Genomic DNA, 17930 nt, shown 5'->3' with positions numbered 1-17930 from the left:
CACAATAATAATATGATTAATCACTGCATAAAAATTGTTTATATCTATCATACATATTATGTTTATAACATTCAATTATCAAATATAACACTTAAGATTTGTTGATTGTTCTCACTATATCAAAATATGTAATTCTAACGTACTCATTTCCTCATTGTACGCTCTTTAAAAAACTTATCATGTGGTCACTCGTCACATAATTGTCGAGTCAAACACGCACAACTTTGTAGTTTTAAGTTATGGGCTCCCAAGTAGTTCTTATCAAATATTTTAAACTTTCATCACCTATACATACTCATACATCAACAATCTTAAAATCTCTCTCATTTAAGTGTGAGATCGATTCATTATTATTTCCATTCACCTAGAAGTCAGCTAGGAGTCACCTCCTTGTCCGTGCTATCTCTTGACACCATTAATCACTCACGCTCTGATCGACCCCGGGCCTCACATCACATGCCATGTAAAATATCCTCAATAACTTTGAGTTGCCTTTGGCTCTTCATCTATTTTATAACTCTTAACTCTAATTGTTTGTTTATGGTCCAGTTTGACCCGTGTTGCTTCTCAACTACAACTTTGATACTTTCACCCCAACGCACGCTGCCGAAATAACCGGGCACGACTACCCACATGCGGAGCCATTCACCTCCCATAGCCGGTGAGCACATCGTGACCAACTACCGGCTATCCCGGTATCTCTATCTTCTTCACCAAAATCTTTTACTATAAACATGTTCTCCCCTCTTTCTGTCTCAACTTTCGACACATCTCAATCATTGTTCTCGCTGGAGCTCTACTCCTTGCATCCGATCCTTATCTCTACTTCTGCAGGTATTATAGCTTGTCGATCGATTAATTGTTCTCATCTTTCGCGATGGAATCCGCGATCGGATTAGAATTTGACCTTTCGCGTTTATCGACTGTGATTGGAATGTTTATGATTTCCTGTACTTGTTTTTAGTCGACGCGGGTTTATGGCTCTTAATAATTTTGGTTGGGGTTCTTGAGACTTGATTCTCGTTTGTCTATTTCTTGGAATCGTGTTATGCTTATGCAATTACTACCATCATATTATTGGTGATGATTGATATTCAAGCTGTAGCATCAGAGTGGCCTTTGGGACTACAGTTGAATAGTGAACGAGTCCGTCTCTGGAGAGTTAGGATTTCTCATTTTAGTGGATTTTCATTATATAGAAAAGTGACAGCTGAATTGTGTTTGTGCTGACCGTATGATTTTCAGAGCTTCATTCCTTTTTTTTTTTTATCGGGTTTATGGTTACCAATTTGTTGGCTGATTTTATCTTCGGTCTTATGACAGAAATATTTTCAGTTGGACTTGCGGTTCGCATCTCTCTGATTTTCACATAGAAATCTCTGTGATTATGATGACTGGTTGATAGATGAATTCAATGATTGATCAATTACATCTCTTGTGTGGTGTTTGATTGTGTTATTTACTATTTGTGGCACAAAAGGTTTAAAAATGGTTAGTTTTTTAAAATGTGTACTATAAAATTTGTGGAGGTTGACATGATTCCCATTACTTAAATGGAGTTTGTCTAGCTTTTTTTAGATTAAGCTACATAATTTCAAATTTTTTAGATGTGTCTATGACTTGTAAATTTATTGAGAATGATGGAGTGATGCAGTGAGAATATCGAGTTTGAAGAAAATTTAAGATAATTTCAAAAGTTTATAAGAACAACTAGTTGCTTGGTGTTTGAATGGATTTTATTCAACAGGCCTAACAAGCAAATAGGTAAAAGCCAAGCCCAGAATAATATTTGGGTATTCTGTACATTCAATTACAAACAAGTAATGCGCATGATGCATATATCTAAGGTTTGGGTCATAATTGAATTGTTCTAGCATCCATTTCTAATTGTATAAATAATTTTCATCTAGGAAATTGCTATCCGGTGTGTGAATTGAAAATTTAATGACTTTACTTTTGTTTATCTGCATTGTTCGCTTCTCGCCTTTAGAAATGTTGATTGAATTTTAATATTTCATTAAATGATAAAAATTCTACATCCTTCTCATGCCATGAGCTTAAAAATTACAAAATTTTAAGTTGATGCCATACCTTTTATTTTTCAATACTTTTTGCACCTTGACCATGTTTTCGAAGCACTCACGAAATCGCACTTGATTCTTCAGCTTATTTAGGAATAGAAAAAATCCATGACAAAATTTATATAACTATGTCTTCTTAAAACTGAATATCTTCTGCCTTTATGAACTTGCTATAACATCATGTAAAATCATTACATAATTCTGCTATGCGAGACACCAATGCTCTTAAAGCATTAGATATTTATGCACCAACTAATTTTTTTCTCTCCTTTATTAGACCACGTGTTTACAAATAGCGGATTTTGGAATTTAGCTTCCAGTAGATGGAGAATAATGAAGAAGGGGGGGAGGAACCTGTTACTAGAGGAAATGAGTGGGAAGTTGTATCACTCACTGAATCTGCATATGGTGCTGCTCCTGGTCCGAAGGAGGATGATCCAGGCCATAATAGACAGGTTAAGTTAAACAGTGAAAATGAGGCTGAAACTTCTACTGCTATATTCATGTCAGGTCATTTCATTTTCCCTCCAAGTCAGCATGAGAATCTGCCTTTGGAACCTGAAAATGTCGAGATACAAAATGAAGAGAGAGGCAAAGACGATGCTTCTCAGTTGATAGTGGAGGAAGGGGATAAATCTTATCTGAAGGATGAAGAAAACTCGAGTATCAAAGGATTGATGCCTGATGAATTTTCTGGAATTCCAACATTTGATGGAAAATGTAGCAGGTTACCTGTCAGGGGCACAGATTTCAAAAAAGACTTGGCTTATGAAGAGCAGAGCATTTACAGCAGTGCAGCATTTAGTTCAGTAGACAGTGAAGCCGACCTTGTGGATTCTAATATGATTGAGGACATCGGGAGGATGGATGATATGATTGAAGGTAGTGACCATGCATCAGATTCAAGCCTATGTAGTTCAGAAAAAATTGTTGATGGAGACAATTATGATGATTATAACCTTCCTTGTGGAAATTGGTGGAGAAGGCGAGCTATTTCTTTGTATGCCCATGCAAAAGAGGCAAATACATTTTGGTCTATCTGCATTGCTGCGGCGGTTATGGGTCTTGTAATTATTGGTCACCGGTGGCAGCAAGAGAGATGGCAGATTTTGCACCACAAGTGGCTGTCTGGTATTAAACATGAGGTATTGTTTTGACCTCAATTGCCCCCTTGTCCCCCACTTGTACAAAGACATTCAGTTTTGTTCTCTTTGGTTGGTGTTTGTTCATGTGTGTCGTATCTTTTTGTCTGTTCATTTCTATTAGCTGTTATCTACTCTCTTAAGGAAGGCAACTCTGATTCAAGCAAGCCTGTGAAGCTTTGATTACATACCAATTGGTTTACTAATCCTATTCCACCCTACCATCCGCATCAACTTTGAAGTCTTATTGGAGAACTGTGAATCTCTGTTTAGGAGCTTTTATTTAATCAACATAACTTTTCTATCTTTTGTGATTCCCACGATTAAGAATATCCATTGCCTTTTACACCCTCATCAATTTTCCTTACTTGAACATCAATTGTGCTGAAACTATAAGGCCTAACCTTTGAAGTAACGATGTTTTTGGTTTTATAATTGATGCAATAATACTGATGATTAAACTGTAGTCTTCAAGGCTCTGGTTATTTACCACCTGATATGCATAGCTTTATTATTTTACTTGTTTACTCCGCCATTTTATCTCTCATTTTCAGAGAATGGGCATGATGCTTGGTCCAATGACTCGACTTAAAGATGTGATTGTTGGTGGTCACCGACGAGGTTCGGTTGTGAGGGGGAACAGCTCCATATAATATTAAGATGATGACGATAATTTCGCGGAACAGGCATTGGAAGGAGTGGGTGTGATGTTCTAGTTTGTTTTCGAATTCGGTTATATGTTTTTCATGTCAAACATGCTAAGATTTTCTTAATTGTTATACTGGTGATGCTACAGAAAACAAGCTTCAAGGTGAATGAATGCGTGACTTAAAATTGTGTGGAGATGTCACTTTGTTACTTGTATGTAGTATAGCATTGCAAAGTTAATCCCTCATTTTGCTAATATCTGATGGAGCTCGTCTCGAGCCTTTTCGCATGAACCGGCACTTGATGCTCGAGTTGAGGGAGGTTTTGGATAAGGAAGGTGATTTGAAGAGGTCTAGTCCTATCTGAAATATATCTCACCATAATCTAGCAACCTCTTGAAATAATTGAAATCTAGAATATTATAGCGTAATAAGCTACATTTATAAAATGCGAAGACCTATTTAGAATTTTCAAATGCATATGGCACAGCACATCCTTGAATCGTATGTTAGCATTCTATATCTTGTAAAATATGAATCACTGGTACAGGTTGATCTGATCATACTTAATATTAAAAGTAATATTTTTTGTATAAAAAATAATATTTTTTATGAGTTGGGTTGAGTCGGATTGAAAATACGTCTCATAAAATTAATATGTGAGATTGTCTCGCGAAATTTTTTGTGATAGTTGAACACAATGTAGAGATTATGTAGTGGGGTATTTTAAAATTTTATCATTTATGAAAATACGATGTTTGATATGAGTACATTAAAATAATATCATTAGCTCCCATATTTATTATTTCTCATTTAAGAGTGTCATATCAAATATTATATTGTAAAAAACCCAACACTTTATATGTATATGTATGTTAGTAGTAGTGGTAGGACAAACAATGCGTGTGTTAAAAAATAAATAAATAATTAGTTAAAAATATTTTGTCAATCAATTGAGAATTAGATAGATGATTTTCTCAATCAGATCAATTTTTTTTTACGTGAGCTAAAATGAGATTAGAGATTATTTTTGTAAAATAATCTGTAAAACTGAATAATAAAAATTTAGTTGGTAAAAATATGGGTAGCTCAATAGCTACCGGTGCTAATGTTAGTCGAGGAGATATAAAAATAAGAAACAAAAAATGTGGGGGTGAGCTGGACACAAACCACCTACGAGTACTACAAACCACCACGCACATTTGTCTCGGTTGTTAGCGGCGGAAGATTTTCAAACATCCTCTGTTTCGGGTTAGTTCCCTGATTATACAACATTGTCTGAATGATGCCGTCGTCGCCCAAGTTATTCTACGCCCGCCCGTCTTCTTACAGCCGCAGATCGACGGCTCTGATGCTCTTTCTGCTCATCGGGCTTTCGGGCTTGGTCTTCTTGTTCATAGCGATTTCACGGCTTGTTCTGGGCTATGATTGTAAATTGGGTCAGCCTTTTTCAGTGTCTGTGAGATGGGAAAAGGCTCGTGATGGCAGCCAAGATGAGGGACTTAAGCGTTACAAAGTGATGAGCTTTGTGGGGATTCAAACTGGGTTCGGATCCGCGGGCCGGCGAGGTGCATTGCGTCAGACTTGGTTTCCTTCTGATCATGAGGGGCTTAAACGGTATTCACTAATACTCGTTTTCCTCTGTTTTTTTTTTACCCATTTGGTTGCTTGCATTAACTTCCTGTATATTGCCTGCGAATAATGTATTGACTGTTAGAAACGAAGCTCAATGCTTGGTATTTTTAATCCATTTTATTAAATTGAAATGGAAGTTTCTTCTCTTTTGCTCTTTCTTGTTTTTGTGGCATTTTCTTGATTGATTGTTGTATCTCCGGAGATTTTGCTAGAGGAGCAACAAATATTTTGCTTATTGCACTTGTTATACATGTTATGTGTTTGTCTGATGGTGTGAATGTGCATTGTTACAGAACCAAGTATTGTGGAAACTATATGGTCTGCCCATTCAAGATTAGTTCTCTTCTAATCTAAGCACGACTACTTTTCCCTGATTCAACAATTGTTTTATTCGAATCAAAGGATGTAACCGTTTTAGTTGTTTGGTTGTTACTTGTATTCTACCTTGATTGATTGAAATGTTTCACTGCTTGGAATGGAATGATAGGTTAGAAGAAAGCACTGGTTTGGCATTTAGGTTTGTAATTGGTAGAACCAGTGACACATCGAAGATGTCAGAGCTTAAGAAGGAGGTTGCAAAGTATGACGATTTCCTGCTGCTAGATATCGAGGAGGAGTACAGTAAGCTCCCATACAAAACGTTAGTTCTGTTTGTTATCCATGGATTCTGTGAAGCTGTTCTATATGGTTAATCTTAACTTTATGTATTTTGCAGCTTGGCTTTTTTCAAAGCTGCCTACGCTCTTTATGATTCTGATTTCTATGTCAAAGCTGACGATGACATATATTTACGACCAGGTAAGCAGATTTACCAGTTTGACTTTGTGTTTGTTTAGAAAACTTTCGACTGTGTGAATAAGTTTTCTTATCTGTAACATGTTTATGAGTAGATCGACTTTCCTTGCTCCTGGCTAAAGATCGTTCACATTCACAAACATACCTTGGTTGCATGAAGAAAGGTCTGGTATTCACTGATCCAAAACTGAAATGGTTAGTGCCACAATATTCTTGTTTACTAGTTATAATGTGTTGGTTTTTTATGTGACTAAAATCAATTATAAAATGAAGCATTGGGATAACATATTCTGTTGATATTAAAGTGATGTAAATCTTAGCAAATATAAAGGTTAAAATACTAACATAATAAAATGAAAAATAGATTGATATACCAAGTATAAGATTTTGCATTTTAGGAAACAATATGAACCATAACAAAGAGACCAAATATGATATCTAAGTTGCTCTCCCATGATATAATACTAGTGCACCAGCGCACGTGTTGCGAGCTTGAAAAATATTTTTTGTAATTAATTTGATTTATATTAAAATAAAAGTAATATCATAATTGTAAAAATTAATTAGGGGTCATACTGCAATTTTGAAACTTGCCAAAAAAAGGGTAAAATTAAAAAAAAAAAACAAGTGGCTGAAAAAACGGAAGGAAAAAAATGGCCATACCATGAGACCATCTTGTCGTTCTCATGGTCTCACCCTTAATATAGTATACATATACATATATTTATGATAATGATATAGATGTTTAGGTAATATGTTTCAAGGTCAACCCTCTGTTCAACCCACATTGAATTTCCTCAATAATGAAATGAGCAATATGTTAATACCAGCTGTTGTATTAATTTCCTTATTAAATTTGGTAGAAAAAGGCAATATTGACCAAATAATAATGACATGTTGGGTTACACGTCTGAATTCGATTTTGCACAACCATAACCAAGTTTTCTACCTATGATGGTGACGTGCGTCATTGACCAACCTCTGATCCATTAGCCAGAATCTTTTTGTGTCAAGTAAGAAATGCTTCTTTGTGAATTCTAATTTTGGCAGTTTAGTTGTAGAACATTCAAAGAGGATACTGAATGTTGATATTAGATTTTGCGCATATGTTTCTTCCATACCTTCCATTGCTGTCGAGTACATTTTGTTATCAGTTAATATTTAAGTCCAAGTGGATGTGAATCAAGTAAAGTCTCTAAAACTTACAACTCTGCCCCTTCCCAAAACCATGTTCTCATAGTGTTCATGCATATTGTTCATAAGCACATGATAATAAAATTTATATTCTCATTGATTCGTTGTTTTCCGTATACTTCCCCACCAGCAATTTATTGTGTATAGATAAGGAGAATGATTGTACTTTCACATTATTACTGTTGGGTGATTGAATCACATCGATTTGAATTTTGAACAGGTACGAACCTCTCTCTCATCTGCTAGGGAAGGAGTATTTCCTTCATGCTTACGGCCCAATCTATGCCCTTTCTGCAGATGTCGTCTCGAGCTTGGTTGCCTTGAGAAATAACAGGCTGGTTACTTTCCAATCTCTATTTTTCAGATATCTATTTAAATTGGCCGTTAAATTAGTCTTATTTTTCCGACTTTTTTACTGATTCAGACGATTATTCTTCTGTAACCTTTGGTTATTTCAATAAACATGAAACAAATGTAGATTCAATCATTAACAACCGTGTTTCATTGATTGTATTTATTTCATTTAAAATATGTCTTGTTAAATCCTTTTGATTATCTTATTTAGTGTGTCATCTTCATATATCATAGCTATGAACTGCCATAAATGATGTGTTTATATATTATATACAGTTTCCGAATGTTTAGCAATGAGGATGTTACCATTGGTTCTTGGATGCTTGCTATGAATGTCAGTCATGAGGATAATCGAAGACTATGTGCAGCAGAATGTTCGCCTTCATCTATCGCGGTGTGGGACATTCCCAAGTGTTCGGGTACGTATATTCTTGTATTTCAATCATAAATCTTCCGAAGTGCCACTCTTTATAAAAAAAAAATCAAATTTGAAACATTTTGTTTCCTGTCCTAATTCAGCTGTGATGAGTAAAGATTTTAATAACATCTTATATCATATGATTAGTTTGAAGATGCAGCTATTGAAATGTCAGCCAAGTTTTAACAAGCACTGTAGCATTATGTTGAAGAACTTAGCCATAGAACTTAGAACATACCTAATCGGTTTTTCAACCAAAAAAAAATGAAAATATACATGTAATTATTTTAATAGATCGTTCGAGTTGTCCCCCAAAATTTTGAGTTGCCTTTCTCATCTCATCTCATCCCAATACGTAAATCTACTCCTGATGAACTGGTTCGTCTTTGTTGTGTTTTTTGAATTTTAGGACTATGCAACCCTGAGAAGAAAATGTTGGAACTTCACAGTAAAGATATATGTTCTAAGAGCTCTACACTATCAGATGATGATGAATATCAAGCTTAACTGCATACAACCAAATCCAGAAAACGGAACATTCTTTTTGGAGTGATGTCTCCTGTTGCAGTAACTATGGATGTGGATAGATTATATGCAGCTGCTCATTTTCTGTTGTCCCAGGTGGTTTTCAAACAGAGACCAATTAATTCTTTTGGTATTGATTCTTCATGTGAGAGACAGGATTCTTGATGAAGGTTTACAGATATAGAAGGTGGTGAGAATATTACTTCTTTGTGAGGCATGTGAATTTTTTTACATCCTTGTACCGAGGCTTCGTTATTAATGCAACATAGAGAACACAAGCCATTTTCCCATTTTGTGAGTATAAACGGGCTTGCATGGCCTCAATCTCTCTGTGTGTGTGTTTATGTGTATATGACTAACTACATATAGCTAATCAAAATTCGAAATACAAACAATCAAACATTTAATTAGAGATATTTGTGATGTCTTTGAACTTGATCACAATTTTTGAATAAAAAGGTTGAAAAAGTAGATGATGATTATTTTTATTTTAAAGAATGTGCATTAAAAATATATAGAATTGGAAAACCTCTCTTTCTTTTTCTTTTGTAAATACTAAATACATACTTACACGATGAATTTGGACAATATATTTAAGATATGTAAAGCTCAAATTCATTTGTTTCAGAAAATCTTGGAAATATCTTGTGCTGGCAACGAGAGTGTGTGTGTGTGTGTGTATTGTCTTTATGCATGATATTGTCATGTCATGTCATGTCTAATTATTTTTGAGAAACTTGTCCATAATGGAGCCTAGCTAGGCTTTTTTATGGTAGAAATGAAATGTAGTGTGAATTGTTAGTTTTGCGGATGATTCCTTGTACACTTTTCCATTTTCAGCTTTCCCTAAAAAAACATTCTAATTTTGGCTTCTCCTTACATCCCATCTATATCATTCTCCTCCATCCAATTTCTCTTTCTTTATCTAGTAACCAAATTCGAAAATTTCGATACATGTAATAAATTTTTAAAAATTATACAAAAAATTCATAAAATCTTATTCAAAATTATTAGACAATTCCTTCCTGATAAAACTTTTGTGAGTTATTTTGCATTCATCTCCTCATTATATTGTTAAATATATTTTATGCATTCTTAAATTTGTGTTGCAGGTGATCATTATTGGGCCAGCTCATTATTCTCCAAACTGCAGAGCATAGAGTGGTCTACACACTCTATATACCTATACGAGATCCTTGGGCTGCCTAACTGGCCCATTGCTGGATTGACATGTATTATGTATTTTTAATATATACTAATTATTTTGCACATGCGATGAATATGTGTACAATTTTTTTTTATCATTATCGATGGATTAAAGTGAAATTTGACAAATTATGGAGGGACTAAATTGATATTTGAATTTTTAAAATAATAAAAAAAAAAATGTGTGTTGAAATTAAAAAAAAACAAAACAAAACAAAAAATAAAGGTGTAATATTAGTTTCATATAAGGGTAAAGTTGGAAAAAAAAATTGGTGTCTTTTTTAGGTGGTTAATATTATGGTCTCAACTTTAATAACATAATAGTTACTATGCACATACGATGTGTGTGTACAATTTTTTTTATTATTATCGATGGACTAAAGTGAAATTTGAAAATAAATAAAAATAAAAGTGTGTATTGAAATTAAAACAAAAAAAACAAAAAACAAAAGTGTAATATTAATACATATAAGCGTAAAATTAGAAACAAAAAAGTTGGTGTCATCTCTAGGTAGTTATTATCATGTCCTCGTACTTAATATAATAATGTAGATATAATATATAACATCTATGTATATTTAGTGTATGGTATTCATAGATAAATTTGTTGTATTAATTACAATAATTTCTTCACTTTTTTTATTTCTCATTTGTTGGTGTTTTATTTTTTAATTTTTGCCTTTCCAAGCCCGTGATTCTTCCTACCAAGTTGATTGAAATTGACTATCTTTTTAAGTTGACAGCTTATATTTTATGTGGAAAAAACAATGGATTGAAACAATATACATTACCCCATTATTGATAGCGATGTTGATCTATGAAATGTGTGACAAAATTAAATTCTTGAAAATAATAATAATAAAAAAAAAAAGAATGCAAGAGAACATGATACATTTATTGGAATATTTATAATGAAATTTTATATTTTTAGAAATAAAAAAATTCAAAATTTAATGGTTTTTTTCAAACTTTAAATTATAAATAAAATAAATAATTGATTATCACAAAGATTGATTAGTATACTAATCACAATTAATTAAATGAAACAAGACGCCGGAATATTCGAGGGGAATCTTGGGTGGTGACGGCGTGAGGCTAAATGGTAGGGGGTGATGGGCTTAGCTGGACGCCATTCCAAATTGGGAATGGGGCAGCTGGCACCACACGTGGCCAGCTGCTTCTGTCTGTCCGCACCCTAACTTTTCACTATTCCCATTATACCCTTATTCACATTTACTTGCAAACTTCTTGTTATTTGCCGGGTTTGACCAATATTTGTGACTTTCAGTTAAGAGTTGAAACATTTCGGTGGATACTAAAATCATTTTATCAAAGTTAAATTTAAAAGTCATAAAATCAAAGGAAGGTCTCTTGTGATATGATCTAACGAATATTTATCTGTGAGACGGGTCAATTCTACCGATATTCACAATAAAAAGTAATAATCTTAGCATAAAAAGTAAATATATTTTTTCATGGATGACACAAATAAGAGATCTGTCTCACAAAATACGACCAGTGAGACCGTCTCACATAAATTTTTGCTTAAAATCAATTAATATAAATTCTTCCAAATGCAATCAATCCCAATAAAATCTGGTATCTGATTTTTCCTTTTTTCTAAAGATAGACTTTAACTTCTTATTCTTCTTCTTTTTTTTTTTTTGAAAAGCTTGATTTAGAATGACAAAAGATTTTTATATACGAGTTTGATTTTTGCCTGTTGTTTGTCAGTTTGAGTGGGGGAACCATGACCGTTTGTGTGTGGAAATATTCCATTAATTTACCCCCATATTTTAGAGGCATTTAGGTTAATCTAGGGGATGTGCGGGGGTAATAATGGAAACATGCAGAATTAGGGAAACGTTGGGAAGTCGGACCAGCTTATAAAATCATATGTCAGCTGCTTGCACAGTCAAAAGTTCTCCAACCCACAGAGGAATCCAAGTGGACAACACACAAATATACATATTATATATATACGGTATGTTTGTTATGAGACACTTTCGTGGACTTTGATTTGTGATACGGGTTAATCGTATGATATTTATAATAAAAAATAATATTTTTAATATATAAAATATTTTTTTTATAAGTGACAAAAAAAAATAAATGTCACACAAAATTGATCTATTAGACCATTTGACTTGAGTTTATGTGATATATATATATAATTTTATAAATAAATATCAAACAATTTTAATGTATAAATCAAGATAAGTTTAATGTTATCTCACATTAATAAGAAAATTTATAGTAACTGATTTTGAGTCTAATTATTTTATTTTCACTAGAAAACATATCACAAATTATACTGTAATATATAAATATTATATATTATTAAATAAAATTTATTTTTTACGTGGGCCGAATTATGTTGGACTTTTGCCGTACTATTCACTGTGGTCAATACGTGGTCATCGTTTAAAATAAAAGAAGACGTATTGTTTCGAGAAACAAAACGCAAATCGCTGGAGAGTCGTAAAAACGCATTTTGGAAATCATCCGAATCATAAAAACGTCAGATTTTCAAATTATTTGGGCATTTTTTTATCCTATTGTTTTTAATATAATAAATGTTTTTGCCCCAAGAATTGTTGATCTAGTTTCAATTTGCAAAAACACGATTATCCTTGAATTTCAACAAATAAACTGGTTTGATTATCAATGGAAATCGAAAAATATATAAATGAGCTGAATTATTTATTACAAGGAAGTGCATTGTAGACTAGACTAGCAGCTACGTTTGAGCTCCAAAATTCCAGAAATCTTAACCGGGAATGAACAGAAACAGTAATAATTCAGAGAGAAATAATAAATAAATAATAGGGAAAAAAAGAGTAAATGGAGAGAGAGAGAGAGAGAGAGAGAGAGAGAGAGAGAGAGGTGTCTCGTGAAGAAGCAGGTGAAAGCCATGAAAACACCATTATTATTATAATACATAAACAACACTGCTTCTTCATCTTCCTCGTCCTCCATTTTTCTTCTTCTTCTTCTTCATCTGGGTGTAGCATGCATTCGTATTCATTCTTTGCTTGATATCACGAGATCCCCATCTCCCTTTCTCTTTATCTCTTCTTTCTTTTGTTGGGGCTTTTATGTTAACTGCTTCACATTGCTGATATACGGTTGCGAGAATTCACGCGGGCCTCGTTACTTTCGGGATACGTGGTGCATATTTTTTGTCGTAGATAGGAAGGGGGTGCCTGTGGAAATGTCGCAGTCGAAAAAAACCACGTCGGAGCTTGGTCCGGAAACGCTGTCGGATCGGTTGAGGAGTTCTTTGACTTACGGGGAAGAAGATAATGGAGTTGAAGTTAACAAGCCGGATTTCCGTGAGCTCGATCTGGGTTCCCCACTCTCGCTGTTCAGGACTCGAACTGGTGGACGCCTTTCTGCCACCTCCACAGCAACAACCACCACAAGCAGTAGTTCCAGTTCATCAGGATCGATCTCCGGCCGAATGTCCACGGGGCCTAACCTGAATATCCCCAAGAAGCCTGATTCCAACCCCAAAAGCTACTCAGGCGAGCTCTCTGTCGTGAGTTCTGCATCAACGGCCCGAAACGCTAAGCCGGGCCATAGACGTTCACATTCAAGTGGATCGCACTCGGTTGTTTATACAGGTACAGGGTCCGTTAGCTCCCCCACCGGAAATGTACTACCCACCGGGAACATTTGCCCACCAGGCCGGAGTTTGAAAACCGGCATGGTGAGCCGTCCGACGAAAACCGATGTATTGAGGTCTGGTGCAGGGAATTATGGCCATGGCAGTATAATGCGGGGTGGTATTGCATCCAAATCTATCGCTGATATTGGACCCACAAGAGATTCGGGTAGAAAAATGGGAGTTTGCAATAGTAATGATCCGGAGGAGTTGAAGAGAATGGGTAATGAGAACTACAAGAAGGGTCAATTTGCTGAGGCTTTGAGCTTTTATGAGAAGGCTATTGCTATCTCTCCGAGGAATGCTCCGTACCATTGCAATCGGGCTGCGGCTCTGATGGGGCTAAAGCGGTTGGCCGAAGCTGTTAGGGAATGTGAAGAGGCCATTAGGTTAGATCCAGAGTATGCACGGGCGCACCACCGCTTAGGATCTTTGCTTCTTAGGTGAGTTTGTGGATGAAGAGTGATTCTTGTGAGGTTGTTTGTGAAAACTTCAAATTTTGATGCTTATTCTTGCCAATAATTTCCGGAAAATAGATCAACGTCTATTTAGCTTTTTGAAATGCCAGTTGATTTAATTTTAGTGAGTGTATTGTGGCAAGACTGATCTACTATTGAGCGAGTGAATGGTTTTTGTGTATCTTCCGCAGCTACAATGTGTATTTCTTCTTGTCATTTTAAGTGGATAATATTGTATTCTCTCAGTTCCCCATCGTGCCAGTCCTTCCCTGATCAGTTACTTGGATGCAGTGGTTTTTTGGTTCTTTGCTTTTGTGTTCCAAATTTGCCATTAGAATCGACTATATTGGCCATATGTGGAGGCTTTTGAGGTCTAAAGTAATAAGAGACTGACAGAACATCAAAATTACCCACTAATGTTGGAATCTGTTCATTACTTCTGTCGACGGTGCAAGGATCCAATTTAATTTATTGCTTCATGTAGTTTTGCAAGCATTATCATTATTATGATCAGTTTGTTGTTGAAAGACCACATTTCATTGGTTTGTGTAATGAATTCTATTTTCATTTGGTTTGGTAGTTTCTGCCTTTTCCTTTCGAAGGTTGTCCAAATTTTGTTTTTATCTTTCATCTAACTCTAGACTAGAAAACTACCTAATTCCTCCGGGCACTTGACAGTTTAGGACAGGTTGAGAATGCCCAGAAGCAATTTTGTTTTCCTGGGCATCAGCCAGATCCCATAGAGGTACAGAAGTTGCAGTCAGTAGAGAAGCATTTAATAAAGTGCACAGATTCTCGGAGAGTTGGTGACTGGAGAAGCACACTGAGAGAAGTTGATGCTGCAATTGTTTCTGGCGCTGATGCTTCACCTCAGGTTTGATAAATTTCTTTATGTCCCGCTATTATTTATGCTAAACCATGGAAGATTTTTACCTCAATTGAACTTGTTGTATTTGAATTTACAGCTTTGTGCATGTAGAGCAGAGTCACTTTTGAAGCTTCACCAATTAGATGATGCCTTTTTAGCTCTTCCAAATATTTCCAAATCTGAATTGCGGACTATCTCGCAGTTCCAGTCTAAGATATTTGGAATGCCTTTTGAGGCATATCTGTTTTTTGTTAGAACCCAAATTGAGTTGGCACGAGGAAGGTGAGCTTAGAATTTTTCGCATTCCCTCAGGTCGATTGAGTGTAGGGTTCAAAGTATGATGGGAACTATGAAAGTTTGCAGGTTTGATAGTGCACTTGCTACCATCGAGCAAGCACGGCAGATTGATCCTCAGAATGCTGAAATCTCAATTCTACTTGATAATGTAAGGTTGGTGGGACGAGCTCGTGTTCGTGGGAATGATCTATTCAAATCAGAAAGGTTCACTGAAGCCTGCTCTGCCTATGGAGAAGGTCTCAGACTTGATCCTTTGAATCCTGTTCTATACTGTAACCGAGCAGCTTGTTGGTTTAAGCTCGGCCAGTGGGAACAGTCAGTGGATGACTGTAACCAAGCTCTGCGTATTCAACCCAATTATATGAAAGCTCTCTTGCGAAAAGCTGCCTCAAATAGCAAGGTCAAATAACTATTCATTACCAAACCTATTTTCTTACTTTATTGTGTTGCAACTTTTAAAAGCGGTCAAACGTCATATGGTTATAGCAGCTTGAGCGTTGGAGTGAAGCTTTGAGGGATTACGAACTATTAAGAAATGAACTCCCAGATGACAAAGAAGTTGCCGAATCATTGTTTCATGTTCAAGTTGCTTTAAAGAAATCACGAGGTGAAGATGTTTATAACATGAAATTTGGCGGAGAAATCGAGTCCGTTTTAGGGCTTGAGCAGTTCCGAGCAGAAATTTCTTCTTCTGGTATGTCTACCTATTTTTACATTCATCTTAATCTTAATAGAGTATTCTTTGTAGCAAGTTAATGATCATAAATAGAAAATTACAGGTGCATCTGTGGTCCATTTTGAAGTTTGTTCCAATGTTCAATGCAAACATATGTCACCGTTCTTGGAAACATTATGCATCCGCTATCCCTCCATTAATTTTCTCAAGGTAAGAAAGTTATGTCTCTTTCTTGATCCGGGCTTTTTTGATTGTTCTTTAAAAACACGTGTAAATGCCTTAAATTTGTCTGTTTATCTTAAACTTTAGGTGGATATCGAAGAAAGACCTGCAATCGCCAATGCCGAAAATGTTAGAATCGTACCCACAATCAAGATTTACCGAAAGGGCATACGGGTAAAGGAGATGGTCTGCCCAAGTCCAGAGATCTTGGAATCCTCGGTGAGACATTATAGTATTTAGATAATGGATGCCCGATGCTCCTATACCCATGTCACAAAAATCGAGTTGCATCTCAAAACCCAGCCCAGTTATAAATTGTCGCTCATTTGCATCATATAAGGCTGGGCAGGCGCTAGTACCACAAGAAGATTCTCCATGGAGCCATTTCTGGCCATTGCCAGAGCATTATAAGTCATAAAAGTGAGGTCCCTTTTGGTCTTTTATTCATTCATTCATTCATCTGATTCTGTCTTCCTTACATTTATCCATCTGTGATAATTTAAAACTTCTTTTCAAACCCGTTCTTACTGTTTTGCGGCAGACCAGCTACTTTGCTATACATGTTATTTCAAGAAAAATAGTGGTGATAAATATGTGAAATCAATTTGCCTTGGATCTTTATCTGGAAATTGTCAAGAAAGGAGAGAAGAAAAGGGTGAGTGTCTCAAATCTTATGCAGCATTCAGTGTACATGCTGTGCTATATCTTGTTTATGTTTGTTGTGTGAATTAAATGCCGGCAGGTTGAATATGCATTATATCGCATGACAAGACAATTGGTTGATATTTAATCGGTATCAATATAATAGAGAATGTAGCATCAAGTGTAACAGAAATATTAGAAACGAGTTGAGAGGCATGTCAAGGTGGCTTTTAGATGTGGATTTGAACTCTACATGTACCTATATAATCAGATATTATACTCAAAAACATGAAGAATGGATGCCTTGGTGGGCAAAACATTGAGTTGCTCCTGCTCCCAAAGAAGGGTGAAATATGGTTGACATTGATGTCTTTTGTTTCTCTTTTAGTTTTTATTACTAGAATTCCTTCAACATTTCATCTTCTTTGCCCTTGTATTGTTCTTGAAGATATGCCAATTAACAGTTTCCTTCTTGTTTCCTTCTAATTAATTTTGCTAGTATTTCTTGATTATGCACCTTATATAGGACTTAACTTTATCAATTATTGTCCTATTTATGATGACTTCCGGTGAATGTTGGCATTAGTTATTTCTCATAAATCATGTGAACGCGCATGATAAGTTGGGCTCTTTTTTTTGGAACCAATAATTTATGGTTTATAATATACTCTAAATTGCCTCCTTTTACCTTAAAAAAAACAAAAACAAAAACAAAAAATTGGTGTTGCACAAAAAATAGTGCTCCATATTTTCCCGAAAATTAAACTTCTTTTCCGCGTCGGAAAAATAAAAGAAAAATAGAAATATAGTGAGCATAAGATGCAAAGCGGCTGCCTGAGTTGAGGACCCTTAATGAAATATATCTGTTTTCTCCTCTGCCAAAAATCACATGTAAGTTTCCTTAAAAAATTCAAGGAAAAAAATCACATGTTGGCAATTAATGCCTCACTTTGGCACCTTTCAAATAGTCCCAGCACATAAATTGGTGATAAGTCTAAGAAGTGGGCACAAAAACAAATTCACATCTTTGAGATGTTGCTCAATATCTTGTTTTTTTCTTGCAAATTGCAGATCATGTTGTTTGGAGAGATCAATTGATATAT

The 17930-nt window shown here is 35.2% G+C and overlaps 3 protein-coding genes across 8 annotated transcripts; all 3 read left to right on the top strand.

Annotated features, from left to right (window-relative positions):
- The first annotated feature begins 577 nt into the window (after nt 1-577).
- LOC140969695 (ATG8-interacting protein 1-like) lies at nt 578-4068 on the top strand. Of its 2 annotated transcripts, none has more exons than XM_073431124.1 (3): nt 578-834; nt 2378-3226; nt 3778-4068. In XM_073431124.1, exons 2-3 carry the CDS (start codon nt 2405-2407, stop codon nt 3874-3876), a joined length of 921 nt encoding a protein of 306 aa, XP_073287225.1. In that variant the 5' UTR covers nt 578-834; nt 2378-2404; the 3' UTR covers nt 3877-4068. The 2 variants fall into 2 exon arrangements, with proteins under 2 accessions (XP_073287225.1, XP_073287224.1); XM_073431123.1 differs by having other exon boundaries at nt 580-834; nt 2359-3226.
- Nucleotides 4069-4978: 910 nt separating this feature from the next.
- LOC140969682 (probable beta-1,3-galactosyltransferase 13) lies at nt 4979-9109 on the top strand. The gene is made up of 7 exons (XM_073431107.1): nt 4979-5487; nt 5993-6145; nt 6221-6303; nt 6396-6495; nt 7715-7828; nt 8125-8267; nt 8676-9109. The coding sequence occupies exons 1-7, from the start codon at nt 5153-5155 to the stop codon at nt 8771-8773; spliced, it is 1026 nt and encodes a 341-aa protein (XP_073287208.1). The 5' UTR covers nt 4979-5152; the 3' UTR covers nt 8774-9109.
- Nucleotides 9110-12868: 3759 nt separating this feature from the next.
- On the top strand, nt 12869-17205 carry LOC140969699 (TPR repeat-containing thioredoxin TTL1-like). 5 transcript variants are annotated; one of them, XR_012173987.1, is made up of 9 exons: nt 12869-14107; nt 14801-14996; nt 15088-15272; nt 15354-15687; nt 15774-15981; nt 16067-16173; nt 16273-16605; nt 16727-16840; nt 16928-17205. XR_012173987.1 is itself a non-coding variant. In XM_073431130.1 (7 exons), the coding sequence occupies exons 1-7, from the start codon at nt 13212-13214 to the stop codon at nt 16423-16425; spliced, it is 2076 nt and encodes a 691-aa protein (XP_073287231.1). In that variant the 5' UTR covers nt 12869-13211; the 3' UTR covers nt 16426-17205. The 5 variants fall into 5 exon arrangements, 2 of the variants coding, with proteins under 2 accessions (XP_073287231.1, XP_073287229.1); XR_012173986.1 differs by having other exon boundaries at nt 16727-17205; XR_012173985.1 differs by having other exon boundaries at nt 16273-16840.
- The last annotated feature ends 725 nt before the right edge of the window (nt 17206-17930 follow it).

Source organism: Primulina huaijiensis, unplaced genomic scaffold (assembly GCF_012295235.1).
Source record: "Primulina huaijiensis isolate GDHJ02 unplaced genomic scaffold, ASM1229523v2 scaffold42537, whole genome shotgun sequence".
Taxonomy (NCBI): Eukaryota; Viridiplantae; Streptophyta; class Magnoliopsida; order Lamiales; family Gesneriaceae; genus Primulina; species Primulina huaijiensis.
The sequence above is the reverse complement of the archived record's forward strand: the minus strand, read 5'-3'. Positions and strand labels throughout refer to the sequence as shown.